The sequence below is a fragment of the Biomphalaria glabrata genome, chromosome 1 (genome assembly GCF_947242115.1).
Source record: "Biomphalaria glabrata chromosome 1, xgBioGlab47.1, whole genome shotgun sequence".
Taxonomy (NCBI): Eukaryota; Metazoa; Mollusca; class Gastropoda; family Planorbidae; genus Biomphalaria; species Biomphalaria glabrata.
In genome coordinates, this window is record NC_074711.1 from 66,538,249 (window position 1) to 66,563,829 (window position 25,581).

Sequence of the window (25,581 nt, forward strand, 5' to 3'; positions counted from 1 at the left end):
CATGGCAAAAAAAAAAAATCAAAATGTAAGAATGTATAATACTATACATAAAAGTTCAATTATATGAAATGCAAAACTTGAAGAACAAAGTTATTTCAAAGAATAATGTGCTGTACAGCAATGCTTTAATATACTAGAATATTTTGCATAACTTAGTTGGAACAGAACAAAAAATTGTTTTAGCATCTCTTGTTCCTTCATTGATATATTGTTAAATTATTCATTAATTTATTTAGTTTACCTCAAAAGAAGAGAATTTAAAATTACTTTAGAATTAGCAATGCAATAGTAATGAAAAACACAATGCACTAGCTATTGTTTACCCACTATCACATGGTTTAGCATGAAATAAGTCTGAGATACTGAACAGCAATTTTCAAAACATGTTTTCATTTAAAATAATCATCTTGATTGTTTATTTTATTTTTTGGTTTTTAAGTTTAAAACCTACAAAAAATTTCAGCATGTCTTTCATTTTAATATTCTTTTCTTCATAATTTTATGTATAGAGGGTCTCCAAGCAACCATTAAGATTACTTCCCATTTCAAGTTTCAAGAGTGCAATAGAAAATAGCAGACGTTCCATCAATATCTCTAATAACTCGACTAAGGGTTATGGATCTGACCTGGATGAAATTGCCTCTGGGACTGCTACTGCATATCCACCAGATGAACAAGATTTGTCCAAAACAGCCCCCAATTGTTTACCTAACTGGTTAAGATCGTAGTAAGTATTCTGATCACCTGTTTTCAATTTATGTTAAGATTTATGATGTAGCTGTATATCCTTGTCCATTACATACATTAATGTAGCCAGATCTGCTTTAGAATTTTTTTCTCTGCTTGGTGGAGTTAAGACAGAATTGTTTGATATCACTTCTACCTTTGAAAAATTACAAATGATTTTTGATACTTTAAATTACAAAATAAATGATTTACATTTTTTGTTCATTTAATAGTTGTTGTTTTTTCTCCTTAGCTGTTCTGGTTTAGACAGTTTTAATGAGAGCAGTTTTGGCAAATCATGGGCTCTGCTAAGATTAAAAGTCAAGAAAGTTGTTGATCATCGATTTTTTGAGTTTTTTATCCTAGTTATTATCATCGGTAGCAGTTTATCTTTGGTAAGTTGTTAGATATGTTTGCCAGCCACCATACATTGAGAAGAAAATATTTTACTTTAATTAAAAATATCTTTTGGAAATCAAATTTATTAAGTTTTAAAAAATGTATCTAAGACATTATAAGTTAATTGATTTGTAATTTGCACTGTTGTTGTCATATTTTCATTAATGCTGTGTTATAATCAGAGTTTTATTACTGTCTTGGTGATAAACATTTACATTGGTCCTTTGTTACCAGCATGTTTATAAATGTTGCACTGTAAGCTCTTAGGCTACACCAGAGAATGGAAGAAGTCAACTTTGTGTTGATAGGGAACCAACTTCAACTCTAAATGAAGGAATCGTTGCTTGTTTTGTGACAAGAATTTGTTTTTAAAAATGTATACATGTTCCAATTGACATTTTTTGTTTATGATCTACAAATGTAAACAAGTTGGGCAATATGATAGAAGTCAATTGATTGACAACAGAACAAAGTGTTTCATACAGTATTTATTCCTCTATTTTCTCTCACAGGCTTTTGAAGACATTTACCTTCCCCAGAGGAAACAAATGCAGAATTATTTGAACATTTGCAATATAGTCTTCTCCATCTTGTTTACTATGGAGATGATGCTGAAGTGGTTAGGGCTGGGCCTGACAGAATACTTCACCAACTTTTGGACAATTTTAGATTTTTTTATTGTATTTGTAAGTCAATTTCTACTTGTCACTTTTTTTAGTTTTGCTCGCTACTATTTTAGTTTTGTGGCTTCCTTAGAAATTTAATACAAATAGGATATCAGCATTTCACTGAAGAATTTGTTTGTTTAAACTTTTCCTTTTAAAACAACTAATTCAATTTAAAAAAATCTTTGGACCATGTGGTAGTGTTTGCAGTTTTGATGCAGAGACCATGGCAGTCTGTGAAGCCTTAAAAGTCATTGACTCTCAACTCGGCGGGGGACATTTGAGGGCAACACAGATTGTTGTGGTCACTGACTCAAAATCTGTACTACAGGCTTTGCAAAGCCCCGGACCATGGCCCCCCAATATCAACACTGTCATCATGGCTTCACATAACATTAAACAACGCTATGGCACCCCTGTAATTATGCAGTGGGTACCGAGTCACATAGGTGTGACTGGCAACACAATTGCAGACTCTTGGCCCACCAGGGAGGGCAAATTCCACCCACTGATGAGGCTGTAAGCTTTCATCAAGCCCTGGCTATAATACAAAAAACAGAAATGGAAAAGTGGTTTGAGTGCTGGGACAAGTCCCAAAAAGCCAGTGGAGTCTGGGAGCGCATGAGGCGCCCTGACCGCACTTCCCCGTGGTGGAGGCTGTCCAGGCCTGAGCAATCTATTATAGCACAGTGCAGGACAGGCCACTGTCCTGTTGGCTCATATTTCTTGCAGCTGTGGCCAAATTTTTATTCACGGTGCCCCCGCTGCGGGGAAGAAGAGGAAACCGTGCCTCATATTCTGTTTGACTGCCCCAGACTTGCTGATCTCCGTCTCGACAGGTCTGGGAAACCCAAAATTCTCGACCTGTATGGCGAAATTTATGCACTACGCAAGACAGCAGGGTTTCTGTCCAGGGCTTTTGCAAGAGAGGATTTGAGCCTCTCAAGCCCTCACTCTAATGGAGTTTGATGATGATGATGATGATTTAAAAAAAAACCATTAAAGTAAACACATTCATTAATGCTCTTTCATTGTCATAGTTTCATTGATGCTGTCTCATTGTTTTAATGGTGATAAAAGATTACATTTTTTTGTCTTTTGTGAACTTAAATGCTGTTTCAGATTAACATAAAATAAGCAAGTTTGCAGTAAATAAGAGGTTTATTACATTTATTAGTTCAAGTACAAATGATAAGAAAAGTATTGAAAAATGCTGGAGGATTTGAAATTAGTAGCTGTTTTTACCTTTACCTAGTTTCATGAATTTCTGAAGTGGCTTATTTATACCCTTCAATACAAACATCATCAACAAGGATATGGCAGATTAGAAACTGTAGTTTGTCATGAATTGTTTAAAATGTAAGATTTTATTGAAAACCATACAATGTTATGTACTTTCTAAGTAACTATTTTAAAATTCAAAACATATAATTTAACTACCGTTTTTTTTTCTAGACTTCTATGCTGAGTCTAATTGGAGATCAGATAGGATTAGGAAATGTTGATGTTTTTAGATCACTGAGAACACTTCGATCATTGAGGCCTTTAAGGGCTATTTCCAGGTGGCAAGGAATGAAGGTAACTCTCTAGTTGTTAATTTATATAATTATTTTTATTTGTCTTAACATTTTAAGCGACAGTTTTTAGTACAAATTTTATTCATCAACTTAAGATAATAAGAAAAATATTAATATACATTGCAAACTAATTTTCAAAGTAGTAGCATTTTACAGACTCAGTGTAGAGTTTTAAGTCTTTAAAAGTTTATGATTTAGCTAGTGTTTTAGCTAGTGTTAAATCTGTCCATTGACCTCTATGTTTTTATATCCTTTGTTATATTCAATAAACTTGATTGCAAACCTTATTGCATTGATATGTGCCTAGTCATGTGTTATGTGCTTGTGTCTATTGCCATGAGGATTCTGTGTTCAAACTCTGCAGCCTACCATCCTCTGCTGTCCTGCAGTAGGTTTGGGATAAAACGTATTTATCTCCATCCAGGAAGGAATGTCTGAAACCAAACAAATACAAACTATTAATCATACTGGTACTTAGAATTAGTGTAAACATTACCTAACTTATACTATTGAGTTGTATGTTTACAGATCGTGGTCAATGCCCTGATGAATGCCATACCTGCTATCATTAATGTCTTCCTGGTCTGTATGGTCTTCTGGCTCATCTTCAGCATCATGGGAGTGCAGTTCTTCAAGGGCAAGTTTTTCAAGTGTGTCAACAAAACTACAGGGGAGACCATTGTTTCTGATGTTATTGACACAAAGTCGGATTGCCTGGTGAATAGAACTGACACAATGTGGGAGAACTCTAATGTTAACTTTGACAATGCTGCCAATGGATTCCTGGCTCTCTTTCAAGTGGTATGCAATCAGTTCTACTAGTATATTGGTTGATATCTATAGAGTTTACTTTGTTTACTCCAAACTTTCAAACAAATTTCGACAATCTTTTTGTAGTGTATTTTAAGTAGTTTTTTTTTTTTGGTCATAGGTCATAGATCTTTCAATAATTCAATAATATTTCATTCATGAATAAAACAGTATTACATGAATTTTTTTTTTAAATATTTGATCAGAATTATAGAAAATGATAGTTCCATCATACTTGTACTTTTTTAATGCAGCAAATAAAATTGCTTGAACATTGGGAATGATTATTTGCTGGCCAAATCTAGATATGCTTAATTAATTTTTTAAAAATATTTAATTGAAAAGTTTATATATTTTTGCATCTTCCCCCACTTGAAGTGATCTCTCTTATTTTCTTCACAGTTTGTGGTAATACAATACTATTCTCCCTCCATAATAGCATTAGAGTGTGTCTTGTTGGCACCTGAATTTCTGTTTGAATTAAAACTTTCTTGTTAGCATTATCAATTTAAAAAAATGCAAATGTCTTCAAATAAATTTTAATGATAATGCACAACAATTTTTTTTACATCTATCACCTAGGCAACCTTTGAAGGCTGGATGGAGATCATGGCTGATGCAGTTGATGCTACAGATGTAAGTGAATTAAAGTTCAAAAGAAATTAGTTTTGCAATGCTAAGAATTTTTGTATGAACAAGATATCTTTTAAATTTTGCATTTTCTAATCATAAAGTAGGAGAGTTGTAGCATGGTAGGCTTTGTTTCAGTAAGCAGCATTTTTGTAGTCAATAATTTTGTCTTTATTCAGTGTATACAATTTAGATTAAAAAGGAAAGTGCAAGACATTTTATAAAGCTGATGGATAAAGTATTGCCAGTTTTAAAAAACACCAATAGACTAGGGTTACATTACAGAAGACTGAGTTATTGACGTTGCACACACACAACAGGATTGGGGCTAACACGGGAAATAAGAAGAAACAGGTGTTGAAATTTCTTTCTCAAAAGGAACTTTGGGGCATTTGCATAAGTGGAATTAAGTGCAGTGAACAGAGATTGTGTGGAGCAGGAATGGGATGTGCTAATTTTACATGGTATTTGTTAAAGGAGTTGATGTCATCAACTTTTGTTACAGTGCCTCCTATTAGTTTACAAATTCTTCATTTTGAATGGGTATTTCAAAAAACAGCTTAATAATTAAAAAAAACAGATTTTTATAGAAATTGGACAGTTTATGCAGACATGATGAACCACTATTAGCTTCATAAAGTAGGAATCAATTTAAAAAAGCATGGTTATGGAACATCATTTCAGTTGTTGTTTTTTTTTAATCTATATGAATTTTTTTTATTCTAAATGTTTTTTTGTAATGTGAAATAATTATGCTTTAAATATTTGATATCTGGTTTTGCTATGGTTGTAGGCTTGTAAGAAAAGTACTGTGAAACGGGGTGACTTTGCCCACTTTTCAACTTCCAACTTAATTTTCCCATATTTAAAGTTCACTTAAACTACTATAATCTTGTTTTTCTATAGAGTGGATGCCTGTACTTTAATAAAAACATTAAATAAAGTCAGTACATTATAGGGAAAATACTTTTTGGGGGGCTTAAATGCCATTATTTCAAAAATGGAAAAATGGGTTGACTTTACCTTTGAACTTTATTTTCTTAATAAATGTATTTTAGAAGTAAATAGAACAGAAAACCTTTTTTCTAAGATTAAGACATTTTTAAATAAAGAGGCAATAAAAGGCATCACAAAATTTTTAGCTGTTTAATGCATGGCTTCCTCCTAAAGTAAACAGTTAAAATCTAAGACATTTATTGACAAATTCTTTGTTCGTGGTTGAGGTTTCCACTCATCTGACCGAGAATTTATTTCTCTACTGCTGGAATATAAGTGCTTCAATGGTAGTAGCATTATGTTCATCTATTTTCATTCACTTGGAACATAGCTGATGTTGAGAATGTTGGCTGTGAAGGATGTTGCCTTCTGGCAGCCTTCTGCGCCAATCTCACTGAATAGCCCAAACAGAAATATTTTTTCTTTTCAATCTTCTCTCATTGCCAGCTGAATTTCTGCTCATCCCTTTTTGTGTTTTCACTCTTCCATAGCTTTAATAAAGTTTCTACATCATTATTTTAATGTTACATTTTATTTTCTATAAATCAAAATTCATTAACTGTATCATTTAAAACTTCATCAGTAAAACTGTCATGTTTTTAGAGAATGTATGTTTACACTTCACCTACTAGTTTTTAAAGTTTAAAAAGAAAAAAAAATGATCTTGTGCTGTTTCAAGGTGGATTACGTCCCCAGACGAGAGAGCAATCAGATAGCCTACTTGTACTTTGTTGTCTTTGTCATATTTGGATCATTTTTTTCTATGAACCTCTTCATTGGAGTCATCATTGATAACTTCAATGTCCTCAAAAAAAAGGTAATTGTTTTTTTTTTCAGTATATGTACAAACTATTAATAATGTTTATTTATTTTTCTTTTACTGATTTTTTTTTAGATTAATTAAAAAGTATTACATGCATCAGATTCAAAAGTTATAATACAAGCCAGGCAACTTTGTTTTATTCTGTAATATGTTGTTTGAACTGTGGTGGGGATGCGAGTAGGGGTAATCAGCTGACACAGATAAAACAAGCTGGCACTAGGTGAGCTGTCAACTGTGATGAGGGTGAATGCTTCAGGAAAGATTAGTGTTCTGAACCGTACTGATCCAATGCATGTGCGATATTTTCATGTGATGATCTAGTAGGGACTTTTTCAGGCACCCTGTATAAAGAGGGAAGATGTCAGAATTAAGATGATTCAGTCCAGCACAGTGAGTCCAGCATGAAGTCGGTCTAGAACAGTTGAATCCAATTCAAGTCCAGGACAGGCTAGCATAGTTTGGTACAGCATTTCATTGTGCAGTGTAGGACGGGGCACTGCCCTGTTGGAGCATACTTTGCCAGGTTCCAGCCCAATTTTCATACTGATGCAGACACTGTGGAGAGTCAGTGGAAACAGTGGTGCACATCTTGCAGTGTCCGCAGCTCAAGAGCTGCGGGGGAGTGTGTCTGCAGAGTCACTTGACCTGTATGGGAACTATGAGGCATGCCAAGCCTCTACGGGAGGACTAGCCCTTCCAGCCTTGCTACCAATAGTAGTTCATCTCAGCATTTGTACAGTCAGGTTATGGAGTTGCCAGTTGTACATTACTGGCTGTTGATTTATTAAACATTAAGAGAGTTATTATGAGCCTGACATGTTTAAGTTGTGAGATGTTTGCAGAGAGCCTGATCAAAAGAGTCATTACAACATTTATTCATGTATATGTTTGTAGTATATGATGGGTACAAATATTCCATGTAGATAAATAAATTATGATGGTAAAAAGTAATCAAACTTCAAGCACAGAGAGTGAAATTTATAAGCCATTTAGTCTTTGAAAGTTATTTTAATGTTTCACATTGATCAGAAATAATTAAAAAACAATAAAATTAGGAAAAAAACATTTTTTTAATGAATGCTTACAAAATAATAAAACTTTTTTTTTTTACAAAAGGGAATCATTTAGGAAGTCAGACATTAAATAGAGACCTTAATTATGATTATATTTAATCCATCAACTCTTTATCTCAGACATTTTTTCAGTGATTTTGAAATAATAGTGACTATCTCTATGAATAGTGATGTTTATGAAAATATAGGAGGATTTTTAAAAGCCTATCATATGTCACTTATGAAAATTTTATAATGATTATGATAATGTTGCAAAGACATTCACTTTGTGTTCATTCCTAATGTTATTAGACTTAATATTTTCTGCTCATTAGTATGAAGGTAGCTATCTAGACGCATTTTTAACCCAAAGTCAAAGAAATTACTACAACACATTGAAAAAACTTGGCAAGAAAAAACCACAGAAGACTATTAAAAGACCTAAGGTTTGTTTTTGTTTTTTTTAATTAGATTACGACTTGTATTTTTTCAACAGCACTTTCATAACTCATAGGTCTAATATGCAATATAGCTCTAAAAACTTTTCCATAAATATTTTAAATAAACTGTAAAAATTGTATGTATATATGTGTTAGTCATTTTTTTTAAATAAATCCATTCAGTTATCTGCAACTCTTTCGGAACTGCAATAGATGTAATCTCTTGCATGTCAGTATATATTTATACTCAGTTTGTATTTTTACAGAATCTGGTCCATCTGTAAATTACCTAAGCCCAAACATCAATTTCTTATATCAGTTAAATTGTATACCTTCACATTTTCTACAGAACAAGTTTCAACTTTTCTTTTACAACTTGGCAATGAGCAGTAAATTTGAGCTCAGCATAGTTGTCTTGATTTTCCTAAACATGGTCAACATGGCGATTGAGCATTTCCATCAGAGTCAAGCTGTCTCAGAAGTCCTCGAGATGATTAATGTCATCTTTACTGTTATCTTTACAATGGAAGCGATGGTCAAAATTATTGGTCTGCGGCATCATTATTTTAGATTTCTGTGGAATTTGTTTGACTTCGTCATTGTGAGTGTGTCCTTGCTAGGTAAGAAAACAAAGAGTTGAGTAGATAAACAAAATAATATTCTTTGGTTGCTATGGTCTCTCTTTAAAGCCTTAATGTAGTAACAGTACTACACAAAGACAGAAAATGTATGATTTGTTTGCTTTGGTTTGCTGTTAAATTTATTGAGAGAATTCTTTGAATGAAAAAGTTTAAGTTTTCTTTTTTTTAAACTTAGACAACTACCGCAGAATTCATCCATTTATGGAGCCGAAATGGTAATGTTATACCATAAAGCTTCTCTCTCCCCAACATTATTATGCCAGATATTAATTTTAGCTGCATGGAACATTCTCAAATCTAAAGTTAAAATCTCAAGATTGAAGTCCAGTACCATGTGTTTTACAGTTATTGTTAATGAGCCTAAAGATAATTTTTAGAAACGAGAAACTTAAAATAATTTTTGCAAAATACATATTTGAGCTGTTTTTAATCCTTTTTTTTAGACAGCAACTTGAAATTACCACTTTTTGAATGCTAGTACAAATACAAAAATTATAACAAAAAAACACCTTCAAAGTTTTGCAAATACTGATGTTTTACTCATTCTTGGCATTAATGTTTTTTCTTTCTATTTGTCCTCAGTTTTGTGGAGTAGATATTTTAAACCTAATCAATCCAGCGATGGTAAGATTTTTTAGTTTTAACAAAGCACGTCGCTTTTTTGACAAAGTTTCTTTATGAAAAGACATTCTACCCAATTTTTGTCTTTTGACTCCTAACTAATTGACTTGACATGTTTATAATGTAATCAATAATCTCTTTACTTTTCTATTTCTAACATCTCCTCCTCTCTCTGTCTTGTTTGACTTGAGCAGTTTTAAATACACTGAGAGAATTCCTTGAAATGATGTATTTTACTTAAGTTAATACAATATTGTCTTGGGGAAAAAACTTTTGTCAGCATTTTAAATTTTTTTCAAATAATCTCTCTCATATAATACAGATTGAAATCTCGCATATTTGTTGCTTTGAAAAAAAAAAGTATAGCTTTGCTGTGTTAATGACATTTGTTTTGTTTCTGTATCTACAGATATCATCCAAAAAATTTTGGATAACATGTTTGTCACACCAACATTGCTTAGAGTCATCAGAGTGTTCAGAATAGGACGCATACTTCGCATCATCAAAAGTGCAAAAGGCATTCGTAAACTACTCTTTGCCTTAATAATCTCCTTACCTGCAATTTTTAACATTGGGGCATTGCTGTTTTTGATCATGTACATGTACGCTATTATAGGGATGTCTTCTTTTAACAGAGTCAAAATCAATGGCGTTTTTACAGAAATTATCAATTTTCAAACATTTGGCAACAGCTTCATGCTTCTGTTGCGCCTAGCAACCTCTGCTGGATGGAATGACATATTAGATGCCTTACTTATCCAGTCGCCATACTGTGATACTCACCAGTATTTAGTACCAGGCAGTGATGTCCCCATTACTGCCACTGGCGGAGACTGTGGCACACCGCTACTGGCCATTCCCTACATGGTCAGCTACATCATAATAGTATGGTTGATAGTAATAAACATGTACATCGCAGTCATACTGGAAAATTTTAGTCAGGCTCATGAGCAAGAGGAGCTGGGTATCACAGAGTATGACTTTGACATGTTTTACGTAACTTGGGAGAAATATGATCCTCTTGCTACCCAGTTTATTCGTTTTGATCAGTTAGCTAACTTTGTTGGGGAGTTAGAGCAGCCTCTTCAGCTTCCCAAACCAAATGAAATAGCTTTAGTTTCATTCAATATTCCCATCATGGAAGGAGAGAAAATGCACTGCTTAGACATACTAATAGCGCTTGTAAGAAATGTGTTAAACGAAGTGGAAGAGTCAGAGGAATTGAAGACACTTAAAGAACAAATGGAGGCCAAATTTGCAGAGCAGTTTCCAGCACGAGTCAATATCACTGTTAAGTCAAGCACCCTGCAAAGAAAGAAGGAGGATGTGGCAGCTAGAACGCTGCAGAGAGCGTGGAGAAGCTATAAGGCTCACAAGGCCATGAGAAATATTACAGCTCTTGCTGTACAGTTGAAAATACGAAAAGCAAGTAATGCTGGTTTGCGAACTCGCAGTGAGGCCATCCGTTCTTTAGATGCCCATCTCAACACTGCTCTCTCCAATTATTTCAAGAACCTTGATCACAATGTAGTAGATGCCAATATTTCTCAAAATGCTGTTCATGACTTTGAATCAAATCAACATTCATAAGAATGTGTTCCATCATTTCAGTTATGAATATTGTTATAAAAAGCACAAAATAGAACAAATTATTTTAAAATATACTGTAACCATCTTGTTTGCCTATAATATAATTATGGCTTGGGAAATGTATTTTTTAGAAGCTTTGTAATGAGTTTTGTTCATTGTATTGTTTGATAAAACTCATTCATTTAGTCAAATTTATTTTATTCCTTCAGAATAAAAAAAAATCCATCCATAGGTAAATTTCCTAATTCATAAGGCATATGTAGAATATAGATATGAGTTGTAAGCATTAAGCTGCAACCTTTATTGTTAGACACATATGGTTTGGTGCTTGTAAAAATTGATTTGATGTCCTGAATGAGTGGATGATGCATGCTGGCCACATCATCTTTAATAAAAGATTATGATACTTTTATAAGGAAAGGGTTTGTATGCACACCTTTCTGTACTTTCTGTACAGGGTATAGATGAAATTTTAAAAAATGTTCATTGTAGATCATAATTCAGGTCAACATTTCTATCAAAGTTGAAATGTAAACATTTTGAGAAACTGTGACACTATTTAATTGCATTACAATGTCTACTTTGTCAAAGTTCTCAATTATCTGATATTTTATACTACTATTGTACATAAATGTCTACAAATGGGCCAAGGAGCTTTCATTTTATAAATTTAGATATTTCACATTTTGACCAAAAATTAAATGTTCTGATTTACAATGCCACTGACAAATCTCCAATTAGATTGTCTTTGTCAACTGCTTTTATACAAATGTATCTAGCACCATAGAAGAACCAGAAAGTTTATCTGAAGGAGCACAGGCTTAAAGGTTTGAATTCTTGAAAGTTATGAAAACTACTCTAGTTTACAAGATACATTAATATTATGGATTAGTCTTCACAATTTGACAGATTATTTTGTCAAATCAGTCACAATGAAATGCTTGTGCCTGCATACAAACATATCTCTGTAACCTATGGGAGAGCATGTAAAATATTGATTTTATACTAATTTATTACACAAGGTGATGTGTACATAGTTTTATAAGACAAATGAGTGAAAGTGATTTTCAAAAGTATGCATCCATTGGTTGAGCCAGTACATCAGAGTACAAATACAAAAAAAAAAAAAGGTGTACAAAATGTTTTAAATGGTAATTGTATGACTTATTTAAATATGATTTTTTTTTCACATACAATGTTATGGATGAATTTATGAAAGTCTGAAGAACCCTAGGTAATAATGTGTTGACCACAGTAGGATTGAATCATCATACACAGAATTGTTTAAACCTTTTCTTCACCCAAGACTTCATCTCTCAGTGTCATTCATCCCTTATCCATGAGCATATACTTCATCTCTCGGTGCATCCACCCCCCTCCTTAAAACACACACACACATTACTTTTATTTTCCCTCTAAAAAGAAGAATGCCATCACTTCACTTTGAGAGTAGCTCCAAAATGAGCCCTAGGTTGTGAAAGCCATGAATGAGTCTGTGAAGTGAAGGACATCTGGTTCATCAAGGGGTTTGATGTTGTAGTTTTGTTGTGTGTAGGACAAGGCAGTAGTCTGTCTGACTCACATTGGTTCTGATGTTTACATTTTTATGCCTTTGTTGTAAATAAATATTTCTATTTTTAGCTGTTTTTTTTTATGGCAATAAACTTGAATAAATCAATTTAGGATGTTGATTCATTCTTAGTTAAAAACAGGCATAGCTGTACTGTTATTGTTGTTGTTTTCCTTATCATGTTGCAGGACTCTTTAAAACAAGCATTTAAAAAAAAACTTTTTAAAAAACAAAGCTTGTCTAAGGGAAGGAACTGCTAAGTACTACAATTTATCTAAAAAATAAGGGGTTTATCTCCCTTTCATCTAAATAAAATTAATTAATTAGTACTAAATGATTTAATAACTGGTTAATTATTGGATTGAATAGTGTATTGTTATCCAGTAAGAATAATTATGCAAAATTTCAACTTCATCTCAGAATGGGAAGTTGGTGAAAAACATGTCTCCTAACATAATAGGGGGACTAAATCCATATATATATATATATATATATTGTTATGAATCTACATTGCGCACTGTCATTAGGTGCGGGACTGTGCACCATGAGGCACAGGACAGAGACACGAAAGGAGAGAGGAAGTCAAAGATGGCCGATGATTAGAGAAGAGATGAAAACAAGGACGCTTATGATGTGATTAGTTTGGCTCTAGATCTAGTTTCTTATTGTTGATTAAATGTTCTATTTTATAATCCTTTCGTTGAGGTTATTTGGCTAAGTTACATCAATATCCACACAAAATAATTAATCATCAATTAATTAACAGTTTTCTAATTATTTTTTTTTTATTGATTCATGTCTTGTCAGGTTTATTGAATAATTGTGCAAAGTTTCAATTTTATCTGAGAATGGGAGAAAAAAACATGTTCAAACTTTTTACCAGGTTAGTTTCATTCAAATACCGGGTATAGAAAAAAAAAATTTTTCCTGAAAATTTATCATGATAGTGATTCACTTATCAACCAACCAACTTAAAGAAAGTTTTTAAGAAACATTACTAACATTGGCATCTAAAACTTTACAAAGTCACAAGCTTGACTAGAACATTTGTTAAATGTTAAAACAAATGCTCTGTCATTTACACTTTTACCTTGTTATGTTAATCCAAATAGGCATTAAAGGATACGAAAACAATTGCATTCTAAAAGATCTCATTACAGTGTAGATATCTACTGTCTCATTTTAAATTGACCTTTTCAAGAGAAGTTTCTATTTTATTTTTTCAATGCCGTAAATATTTTTAGACAAAATTTTAGAAAGAAATGTAATAAATATATTTTGAATAGCTCCATGACATGATGTTAAAATGACAAACTTGTCATGACCTATGTTTTATAAATTTTCTAAAATATACATAGACCTATACTCATCTACCTTCTCATTTTTTACAAAGCTTATATCAACTCACTCTGTCTGGTAGAATGTTTGTACACAGTATGTACTCAATCTCTGATCAAGATGAAATTTTGCACATGTATTTGTTTTACCTGACAAAACAAGAATCAATAGAAACAAAAATTAGGTAATTAGCTAACAGTACTTAATTATTTTGTTTGGTATCTCGAACAAGGACAGAAATTGTACTTGACTGATACTTATGCATTATAGAGAGAAAAATTTGCAACTAACAATAGATAATTATAAAACCTTTTTCCATAAGCACTTCCTTGGTACAGTGGTTAGTGTGTTGGCTTGAGTGAGTTCAAATTCAGGTCATTTACTTTTTTTTAATAAATTCATTTAAAAGGTGATCACAGTAATATCCACAGATACCCCCTTCTTTCTTTCCCCACTGTTGCCTTTCCAACTAGTCAAGATAAGTGATAGGATCATAGCACATTGAGAAAGCTAAAAGCATGAAACGAAAACAATTTGTAAAAATATTTCTAATCGCACAGATTAACCTAGATCTATTACAAATTCAATTATGACTTATCCAAACTTATTGATACAATTGCACGTAATGAACGCTTTTCTTTTTAAAGCAATTTTTTTTTTTTTTTTTGTAATATAAAGACAAAGTTATTTTCATTTTCATTTGATTAAAAATCATATTGACATTACCAATTTTTACTATGCACATCTTCCAGATTTTTTCTGGTAGCTACACCAATTACAAATAGAGTGTAGATATTATATGTCATCTAACCCTTAACTTTTCTTGTGAGAATGGTGCAAGCACAGTTGTTTAATCCTCCCAGTCAGAAGCACCAGTGTAATCAAAAGACATTGGGAGCAATCTATCACATTGCTACTACTAGAAATTCTTGTCTGCATCTTTAGAAAGTAAAAAACCGTTCCCTTAAAGTGTATCTTAACCAACTCAGCTTCAGAATGTAGTCAGGATCAAATAAAATGAGTCCTTATCATCTTCATGTCCTTTCTGTTCTGCCTGGAACATGGGCCTCAGCAAAACCAGGCCACTCTCCACTGTCTTTTGGTGTCTGGCTTCTAATATGGAGTTGCCTGAATCAGACAACTTCTTAGCAGAGTCTCTACTTAATATGCACGACAAGATTAAAACATGGAGATTAATATTTTCTCTTTTGAAGGATTGTCTGTCATTTGTAAGAAAAATATTTTGTGTTGTTGTTACTGATGACACTATGTACTTTTAGGTGGATAACACTTTTACTATCAGTTTGTTACATGCCACAACTAATTTAATGCTAATAGAATCAAAAGTAGACCTAAAAGCTATTCACAAGCATTTGAAGATTATTAAGTACTTTTGAATTTGTTAATTGCTGATGATTTTTATTGTTAATTAAAAACAAAAATAATTTAAAAAAAACAAGATCTCCTTTCTACAACTTATAGAGCAATTGTTTTTCTCTTAACTAATGAATGTTAGGTTAAATAACAATGGAACATTTGTAACCCGCCACCTCCCCAATTGACAGTTGATGTGTATCATTGGAAAAAGAATTACTAGCTCATTGGCCACAATGAGAAAACCTTAGTTTGACCATTATAATTTTACAAAGAATAAAAAGAAATATGTTTATCTTGAACGGTCTTAAGATCTTTGGGTATTTTTGCATTCATTCAAGAGTTTTATCAAATGCTTATCTAATAAAATGGCATCTATTTACTTGTTATTATCAAGTCCTATTAGTTTCACAACTTTTGATTCATTCAAGGAAGAAATAGAATAATACACTGACAGGTTGAAAAAGTGTTTAATACAAGCATATTTTTACAAAATTAGAATATCTTTGTAAACATCAAACAAAAACAGGTTAAGTACAACAACTATCAGTGAGGTCAACTAAAATAATTGTTTCTTTAACATCCATTTGAACTTACTCCTTGCAAGTAAATCAAGTTTTAGGAACAACTCTTCACATATATATATATATATAATATCTGTCTTGATATTATTTATTAATCAAATAACTTAAGTTTTATATTACAACATATCCCAGACAAGTTTCCTTATTGCTGTATGGCAAATAGAATCAACAAGAGACAATAAAGATTATATACATTATAATACAATAAAGTTGTTCTGTTTTTGTTTTTTTTACAGATATATAGAAAATGTGTTATGGCAATACTCATGTTCATGAACTGAATGAATTAGTTTAAAAATAAAAAGAAACTTTACAAATGGTTTATTAGCCTCTGGTAGCAAAGATAATGATATGATGTCTTGAAACTAAACATTAGGTCTGGGAAACCCAATAGGATATACTCTGGGGATGGGGCTGGTACTGAGGTTGTGATGGTGGTAGTGGGGGAGGTGGCTGCTGTGTCTGATGAAACAAATGTGCTGGAAGAGACTGTCCAGTCTGTAGGCCTGTAAAATGGGTTTGGTAGTGTGGTGATGCAGATGGGTTCAATCCAACTGTATAAGAAGATGGAGGAGGTGGCACTGAGATCTGTTGAGGCTCCGGAAGTCTCTGAATCTGCTGCTGTAGTGCCTGGCTGGGAAATGAAAAAGGGGTAGATGCAGGAAGAGAATAGGATGCAGGGGGAGGTGCTGTGGCACTAGTCAGTGCAACAGAATACTGGGGAAAGTGCTGTGTGCTGGAAACTATAACAGCAGAGCCAGGGGCCAGCAAGTGATCACCAACTTGACTTGGCTGGGACACAGCAATGTGTTCAAATGTTTGGTGATATTGTGCTGGTGGTGGCTGCAGCTGCTGACCACTGTAGTCAAACTCAAACATCTCTTGAGTAGGAGGTGGCTGATGAGCCACAGGAATGTGTGCATGCTCTGGATGGACAGGAGGGACAGTTTGATGTTCCAACTGAATGGCCTGCTGAGGGGGGTGCTCAATGAGAATCTGCCGAGGTGGTGGTCCTGCTAGAGCATGCTCAATATGTATTTGACCAGTTGGAGCCATTCTGTGTGTTATGTGTATTGGTGTGCCCTGGTGTTCAAGTACTATTTGACCTGGTGCAATGTCAGGCCTTGGAGGCTCCAAGTGCAACTGAGGATGTGTTAGATGGAGATTGGGATCAGTTTGATGCACCAAGTGTTGACCTGGAGGCATACTGCCAGCGACATGACCCAATGGTCTTAATTGGTGAGCCAGCCCAGGATCAAGTGACATCGGGGGAAGATTTGGATCAGAGGGTAAACAGGGATAGCGAAGTGGCTGGCCTTGATATTGAGGAGATGCTGGAGGCAGAAGCTTCTCTTCTGTACATTTCTCTGTCTCTGCTTTCACTTCAGCATTAGTACCATCTTTATCTAGCTGATGTGCACTGTGTTTATTCTTCAGGATGCCTTAAAAAAACAAAAAATCTTTTAATTTTTTTTTTAAGAAACACTATTAACACAATGGTCAATAGCTGTTAATAAGGATTTTTGTTTTTAAATGCAGTGTTTACCTTTCATCTTCTTTTTATCAGGTTCATTAGATGATGGGCTACCACCTCGCCTTCTAGACATGGAGCCTAAAATGATGAAATGATTAATTTTAAAAAAGGCTAAATATAGTTGCTTTATCACGAAGTGCTTTGTTATAAACTATAGGTAAAAGACTTCTCTAATGTGATGTAAACATTAAATAGAGTAGAGTAGAATAGAGAATTATTATTATTATCTCAACCAGGTAAAAAGAATGTACTTTGAAATAAATGTTTGATAGTACTAATTTTGACTGTATAAGCAAAAAAAGCATAAACCTAAACATTGCAAATAACAGGCAAGCATTGTGTTCTCTCTTTCACTAAAACTGTTACTACTAACCAAAAATAAAATACTTTAAGTTCAAACTGACAAAGAAATGCAAGAGCTCTATTTACCATAAAGGGAATCAGAAGAACTTGAGTTGGACTTAGAAAGTTCATCTTTCCTTCCATCATTTAGGTTAGATAAAGCAGATGGAGGCGTAGGTGGTGGCAATACATTGGCTACACTGGCAATACTTGGTGGTCTTAGTAAACAAAGATAGGCAAGTGATACATTTAGTGCAGAAGAAGAGCAATTATAGGTGTCAACTAAAAATATTTAATAACTAAACTTACTGGTTTTCAAGACCTGGAGATCTTGTCAGATGCTGTGAAGGAGACGTCGGTGGTAGAGGGGGTCCACTAATGAAATGAGGTGGTGGTAGTCCAGTATGAAATGGGTGACTAGTGGTGTGAGCAATCAGCTGTTGTCCATCTGGGGTAGTCTGATACATCTGAGGGGCAGACTGAATGATAGTCTGGGCCCCAAGTTGAGCAAACTGACCTTGGTCTGGAGCCAGATGACTCACATGAATCAGACCATGCTGGGACTGTATGATTTGAGTGCCTGGAGGTGGGACCATGCCTTGAGAAATAGGAGGGTAATTACTGTGAGGCGGTGGACTAGACTGAACCAGGTTCACCAGATGTGGAGGTCCATGCTAGTGAAAAAAAAGGAATTGATAGAAAATTTGAATCAATCATTATTAGCAAAACTAGAAAACTACAATTTCTATTGATTAGTTGACTATCTACTTGTGACTCAAAACATGAGAAAGCAAGATCCATTAGCAATGCTATAATAAATCGTTCAAACCTGATAGCCCAACAAATTTTCTGGGATTTTTTCCTCCTTTTCCTCAGTAAATCTTCGCTTGGGCTCTTCCTCTAACTTAGGTGATGTGTAGTAAGGTGGTGGGTTAGTTGAAGCCATCGTATAAACCAGAGATGTTGGAGCAGAAAATGATATTTGTTGAGCAGGCTGAAAAACAGTAAGTTGAAGTTTTGTCATTATTATTACAAATGTTTACTCTTAGAAAAGCACAAATGGAAACGGGGGGAAAAAAATTCCAGTAACTGATACAATTGTTTGCTAAAGACTACTGCTGATTTTCATCAACATTTAAAAGAAAATACAATGCAAACACACCCACAAACAAGTGTGAACACCATACAGAGGTAATAAAAACATCAAAACAGAAATGGTTGAACTTGGAGTAAAATGTTTACAGAAATCAATACCGGTACATGAAAACTTGTACTATATTACCTGTTGTGTAAGAATGTGCTGGGGAGGTAATGGATGTCCCTGCTGTACAATGGTGTGTGATGGAATGGAAACAGGCTGTGACACCAAATGAACTGTAGGCTGAACTGGGGCATATGCACCATATGGAGATGGCATAGCCTGCTGTTGAGGAGGGGGTCCTTGTACAATCTGTTGTATCCCTACTTGAGCAATAGATTGTGCAGTAGCTGGAGGTGGCTGACTTAATATTAGCTGCTGCTGTCCTCCTAAATCTATGTGAGCTAGAAACAAAAGACAATTAGGATTATGCATTTAGCATTCCCACATACTAAGCTTTATACAAAAATTCTAGCTTTAGATTTAAAAATCCACATTACCTATGAAACTAAAACAAATATTTACCAACCAACAAATACAGGTGTTTACATAATAAAAATAAAAATTTGTCATTAACAGCTAATATTAACTTAAAGCAAACACTTAAAACTCTAGTAAATGTCATTTGGTTTTGAAACCTTGTATTTAATATTTCAACAGGCTTAATAGTGTCATAAATTTGTTCATTTTTTTATATTTCCTAATACTACCAGGTCAAGATTGGTATGTAAATTTAAAATTTAAACTTGATTGAAGTCAGAACACGACTTAAAAATGCCAGAAATTTGAGGTGGAAAAAAAAATATCATGACCTGAATACTATAGAGATATTGCTCAAGCTTAAGTGTTGTTTTTTTTTGTATTTTAAATTTATCAGTGATAGAAAAATTGCAGATTTTCTTTCTTTCTTAGCGCAAAATGATGTTTTTAATGTTTCCAGACTTTTAGACTATTAACAAAATTTCAAGACTTCTGGTTAGCCAGTCAGGTAGAAACCTAGTGTATTATTTGAAGCTTAAAAGAGCAATGTGACCACTTCTAAACTTACTGGACTGTTGAGGCAACATTGAGGCAGCTGATACAGGAATAGTATTCATCATAGGCAAAGTAGTCAAATTAATACTTGATGGAAGCATAAATTGCTGGCCTGCATTATTGGTTAAGCCTGAAATGAAATATTATTTTTTTGATTAAAAATATTTTTTAACCCAGTTTTATTTCTTTAGAAAAGTAAAAAGTTCATACTTAACAAGGAATTTAAACAAACAATAAGTATAAATACAATAACAAATGCATTATTAAAAAAATCTGAGTGAGCCACCAGACGTACCTTGGGTTATGTGAGATAACTGATTTGCTACTGATCCTGGAGGCACCAACATGTGGTGACCAATCTGTTGGACTAAGAAACGAGAAGATTATGCTTTTTGCATGTATTATTTATGCTAACACTTATTCTGGTTTAAATTATATTATTTTTTAGCAACTTTCAAGGTCAGCAGTATCTTCAATATTCAAATTAAATTATTCTATTTTCCAATTTCTAAGGCAGCTAAATTATGTATTTATTAGTGTATCTAACTTGTGTGTAATCAGAAAATCTCAAATTATTGAAAATTGTAAAATGCAATCTAATATCACTGATAGATAGGATGTATTTGTTGTAGTCTCTAGTACTTTTTTTTTTTTTTTTGGAGGTTAAAACATTTCCTTATATCCTATTAAATAAATTATATTAACATAATCCTTTATTTTAACACCCATTTTCACTGCATGTCTATAACAACTTAACTTCAGATCTTAGAATTTATCAAAGGGAATTCATCAAAGTACAACAATCCAACCACTCCAATAGAGATAGTAAATAGTGTAGTAGTAAAAATGTTAATACTGTTGATATAGGTGCCAACATATACTTTCTAAAATAAAAGAATATCGCTGACCTTGTATGGTTGGTTCTCCAAGAGATATAGTTGTCATACCAGGTTGAGGAGGGCCCAATGGAGCCTCTACAAATGTTGCTGCAACAGAACAATCAAATAATTACACATTTAGCAACTGGAAAATGCTTCAATGTGCATTTTTCATGCCTAACGTATTTTAAAGTTACACATTTTTTTTTCTAAATAATTTTTTTTTAAATATCATCCAAGTAGAACTAAAATGGCCAGTGTCAATCGCAGATCTGAAAAACAACTGCATAGTAGACATTTAAAGGATCACCCTATGGATATTAATAGAGGAAGTCAAGACTTGTCTTCATTTATGATAAGCATGCACACATGATACAGAGAGAAAAAAATTCTAATAATGCTAATCAAGTCAGTACACTGTGCTATGTACAAAAACGTATTTATTTTCAAATATCTGAAAATTAGAAAAATAATAATAAAGTCATGTTTAACCTAAAAAAAAAATACATTAATTAAGTTAGGGAGAAAATTGTATCATTATTAGTAAATAATAAAGAACACAAATTTTTAAAAATGTATCAAAGATCCATACTGAATATAAAATTAGATGTAAGCAAGTCTGTAGCCTTCAGTCCGAGCTCAGAAATAAAGAAGAATGTTCGACTTGCTCATTTATTTTAGGAGAATTGTATCAGTAACAAAACAATACAAATGTTTTGCTACCTTCTTTATCCCCAGAAACATTGGAATGTTTTAGACAGCTAAAAGTCTGCACCATCCTCAAGTGATAATATCAAAAGAAATGTTTAGGTATTTAAAATAAAAAGCAACAATTTTTAGAAAAGCATATTTCGAACATTACTACGATATGAAAAAAAAAAAAAAAGATCTAGCAGATGGCTCTGACATGACCAACTTTTCTAATCTTATCCACCTAAGCAGTTAGGGCCTAAAATTTTTGTTTAAAAGTACAAATGAAATAAAAAGCCAACCATCACAAACTTTTAATGTCTATGTTTCCAGTTAGGTTATACATTTTAAGGTGGAAAAAAGTTTTTTAAGAAAATAAGAAAATATAAAAATTGAAAATGAGATAAGTCCCAAAAAATTCCTATATCATTATAATAAGTTCAATAAAACAATTGAGGATGGAGCATTGCAAACCAAATAAGGTGGCAAAATTTTTTTCTAGGTCAAATAATTTCATGAATAAAGGTTTCAAAAAAACTGACAAGAAAAATTGAGAGGGAAATAAACAGAGTATGTCTGGCATCACAAATCTGATAACATCATATGATACAAAACAAAACAGAACATTAATGGCTGCTTTATAGAGATGAGATTTTGTAGGTCTGTCTTATCAGGTGAAACTCCATAGGCTGTAATTAGTAAAGAGAGGGTATATGTAGTGTTTCTATAATCAAGGGTTTTCCAGACCAATCACCTTTTTTTTTAAACATCATAATTGTTTGCTAGGATTAGGATGACATGGTGCATGGCAAGGCACAAACAAATTTCTGTATTACCAGAATTGTGGCAATAGGCAGCTCTGTTAGTCTGTTGGAATGCAAATTATATTTGATTTTCTAGAGTACTTTGAAATGAAAAAAAAAAAAAGTATGAAACTATGATTAGCATAAAAATGTAACAATTTGTTTAATTTTTCTTTAGTTGATTCCTCCTCAAATTGGACAGTAGTATACATATATAGCATCTAGAGGCTAATAAATATTAAAAATGAAAAAAAGTCATAGCAAAAATAAAATCATAATAAAAAACAAGAGCCTACATTTTAGTCTATAATATAAACTATCAATGGTATTAAAAAAGTGACAAAAAGATCAACCCATTGAGCTTGTAAAGTGTCCAGTGAGTGCTGCTACACCAGTGACTTCAAACCTGATAGTCTCAAATAATATATTTGGCTGTTGAAAAGGCCAAAGATTAGTGCAGACTTACGCTGCTGGGGTACTCCAGTTATAAACCCAGTAGGAATAGATGCTGGCAAAGCGGCAAGTGCCTGCTGGAAACTGACATACGATTGTTGCACCTATTTAGAAATAATGAAGCAAACATGGTTAGCCAAGGGACAGGAGTCTCTCCTTAGAAGAGACAACTGCACCCATATACAAACATACCAAACAAAAGTATTAATGAAAGGTTTAAACTAAATAATGGGCAACGATTGGATTTAGACTAAATAGTAGGAAATGATTGGGCTATTAAAAGTAATTATTTGTTCAAAAAAAAAATAAGAAAGGTCAGAATCATCTTCTGTCATGTCCAAACAAACTTACTAAACAAAAAAAAAAGGTCTGCTTACTGAAACAATAAATGTGAACAGATCTAACTATTGTTCTGGTGTAATATTGTATAAATGCTCCAAAATGTGTATAATAGAAAGAGTTTATATTTGGCTCTGATGCAGGATATTTTCCACAGCTTGCTTGCAACCAGTGTTTTGTGATGGTCAAAAAGTACAGTAAAGGCTGTATAGTAGAAATTGTTCAAGGTATCTTGGATGCATGCAAAATGTGTGATGGTGAGAGAAAGCATAAAGAATGTGAATAATATATATATATATATATATATATATATATATAGTAGAAAGCCAAATCTCGTATTGGTGCTATTTATTGCAATAATGAAATCTTAATTATGACCAGCTTTAGTTCTTTGTTTATATTACAATGAACAAAACTTAATTTCAAAACAAACTTCAATAGTAAATTTATAATCCTGTATTCTCTAGTCACAAGTTAGAATTCTATATTGCAATTTTTTACCTTCTTCCAGTCAAATTAAAATACATATATGCTTAAAAAAATATGTTATTATACAGTTCTACTAAGTAAAGATAAGATATATTTGGTTGTTGTTTTTTTTTGTTTGTGCAGGCTGTGGAGATAATTACATATCAATAAATACAAAAAATAAATAAATAAAATAAACACCACAACAGTCAAAAATTTCTTTGACTTTCTAAATGTTAAAAAAAAAGAAAAAGTCTTCAATGTTTTCTGGACTGAACCAATAAAAGATTAGGAATCTTTAATAAAAGGTTACAATAATAAATTAGAAATTATGTATTTAAAGATTTACTTTAACATTAATTTTATATAAAAAGTAAAAAATGATAACACGGATAACATAATATCCATTAAATTATATAAATCAATGTCACATTTTTCAAATGTAAAAATGGATTACCGTTTGAATAAGGTTTTCTGCCAGCTTCTTGGCTTCTTGAAGAGCTACAAATGAATGGTGTCTGAAATAGATATCAGTGTCAACATTTTTGTATGGCTTATGACTGACTAAACACTAAGTTTTAGAAAACAGAATGTAAATGTTAATGACAACCTACTCAAGATGCACATGCATAGGTTCAATAGAATCTAGGCCTGTCATGTTAGCCATCCCAGAGCCTTTCCCTCTTAAACTAACAGCAGCACCAGTTTCAGATTGGATGTGCAAGAGAAAGCTTCCCTGGGGACACAACAAGGACAAAATGAGATGTTTTTAGAACAGTTCATTTTAATAACACAAAACCAAACATTTTTTTTACTATGTTATAATAATTCCTTACCCCAGGGCCTAAAATTTTATTTTTTGTATCAAAATTTGGAGGTGCATGTTCCAGTCCAATGTATAAATTCTCCTGAAGAATGGTTACCTGAAGTAAAAATGCTCAAATTAATCAATCGATAAATAAATAGATAAATAAATTTAACATATAAACAGTCAAACTTTTCAAACAATGAAGCAGATTTCAAATAGCTTACTGTTTGAGGTGGTGGCTGAGGAGGCATTTGAACTTGAGGTGGAGGAGGAGTTGGCAGAGACATCAAGGGAGGTGGAGGCTGCCCCCGAAAACTAAAACGGTTGTTAACATTTGGACGGAATGGTGTTCTCATCCTGCCTCCTCTAAATTGATTGGTTCCTCTATGTTTAGGTTCTACTTTGTTTCCATTCATGCTTCCAATAATTTCATTAATTTTTTGTACTGCAACTGAATTAGTCAAAATTTTAAACTGCTATTAGATTAAACAATCAGTACAAAAATAAATAACTAATAAAGCAGTATACATTAAATTTGGTCCTTCACTGTTCATTGAAACCTTAAATTGGATACATGAAGAAAATTTATAAGAGTAGATAGAAAAAAAAAAAAAAAGTTGTACTTCAATCACATTATAACATGTTTAATATTTGATTTATTCATTCAAAAGTTGGGATTCTTTTTATACTTGAAGAATTTCATGATTTAAACTATCTTAAGACTTTTGCTTTCTTAAAAAAAAAAAAAAAAAAAAAAAAAAAAAAAAAAGGGAAGGAAAAATAGTCTAAATTAACCAATGGGTTTGCTTCGTGGTTAAATGTGTATTTTTGAGTTCCAGTTCATTTTTAAGTCATGGAAAACATTAAATGATCAGTTGATGAAGAAGGAACAGCAATGGGGAAAAAAAAAATGGATGGACAGCACAATGTTTAGATTATGTTGTGCAAAACTATTCTCCGTACTAACCTATTATATGAAATAATTACTAAAAAAAATTATAACAGACTTACTGTCTACAGATTCTTTAGTAGTAGCTTGAACATTCAAATATAAACAACGGTCTCTAGAAAACAAACAATTAGTGTCAAAAGTTGTATCAATTCAATTGATCACTATTTCTTAAATGTTTCCAATCTAACAATATAATTTTCAACACACCTTGGATTTCTGGCTTTTTCATCCGGTGCCATATATCTACCTCTGGTAGTTACTGCAGCCCCGCTAGCTTTTGATATCTATGAAATATACATACCATT

The 25,581-nt window shown here is 32.7% G+C and overlaps 2 protein-coding genes across 7 annotated transcripts in view; one reads left to right on the forward strand and one right to left on the reverse strand.

Annotated features, from left to right (window-relative positions):
- LOC106067280 (sodium channel protein 1 brain-like) overlaps positions 1-12,648 on the forward strand; it is a 50,317-nt gene extending 37,669 nt beyond the window's left edge. For all 3 annotated transcript variants that reach the window (XM_056009013.1, XM_013226445.2, XM_013226446.2), the window contains exons 18-28: positions 510-727; positions 980-1,121; positions 1,638-1,811; positions 3,246-3,368; positions 3,896-4,168; positions 4,760-4,813; positions 6,483-6,620; positions 8,014-8,124; positions 8,468-8,738; positions 9,342-9,383; positions 9,790-12,648. In XM_056009013.1, coding sequence (XP_055864988.1) covers positions 510-727; positions 980-1,121; positions 1,638-1,811; positions 3,246-3,368; positions 3,896-4,168; positions 4,760-4,813; positions 6,483-6,620; positions 8,014-8,124; positions 8,468-8,738; positions 9,342-9,383; positions 9,790-10,970 — 2,727 coding nt within the window. In that variant the 3' untranslated portion in view covers positions 10,971-12,648. The remainder of the gene's footprint in view (positions 1-509; positions 728-979; positions 1,122-1,637; positions 1,812-3,245; positions 3,369-3,895; positions 4,169-4,759; positions 4,814-6,482; positions 6,621-8,013; positions 8,125-8,467; positions 8,739-9,341; positions 9,384-9,789) is intronic.
- Positions 12,649-15,703: 3,055 nt separating this feature from the next.
- Positions 15,704-25,581, reverse strand: part of LOC106067279 (uncharacterized) — a 39,716-nt gene continuing 29,838 nt past the window's right edge. For all 4 annotated transcript variants that reach the window (XM_056009043.1, XM_056009050.1, XM_013226444.2 and 1 more), the window contains 16 exons: positions 25,484-25,560; positions 25,336-25,388; positions 24,549-24,775; positions 24,353-24,439; positions 24,131-24,252; positions 23,974-24,034; positions 22,723-22,813; positions 20,794-20,871; positions 20,181-20,252; positions 19,899-20,015; positions 18,995-19,254; positions 18,542-18,706; positions 18,022-18,386; positions 17,800-17,930; positions 17,383-17,448; positions 15,704-17,278 (listed from right to left, as the gene is read on the reverse strand). In XM_056009043.1, the coding sequence (XP_055865018.1) occupies positions 16,209-17,278; positions 17,383-17,448; positions 17,800-17,930; positions 18,022-18,386; positions 18,542-18,706; positions 18,995-19,254; positions 19,899-20,015; positions 20,181-20,252; positions 20,794-20,871; positions 22,723-22,813; positions 23,974-24,034; positions 24,131-24,252; positions 24,353-24,439; positions 24,549-24,775; positions 25,336-25,388; positions 25,484-25,560 (3,042 nt within the window). In that variant the 3' untranslated portion in view covers positions 15,704-16,208. The remainder of the gene's footprint in view (positions 17,279-17,382; positions 17,449-17,799; positions 17,931-18,021; positions 18,387-18,541; positions 18,707-18,994; positions 19,255-19,898; positions 20,016-20,180; positions 20,253-20,793; positions 20,872-22,722; positions 22,814-23,973; positions 24,035-24,130; positions 24,253-24,352; positions 24,440-24,548; positions 24,776-25,335; positions 25,389-25,483; positions 25,561-25,581) is intronic.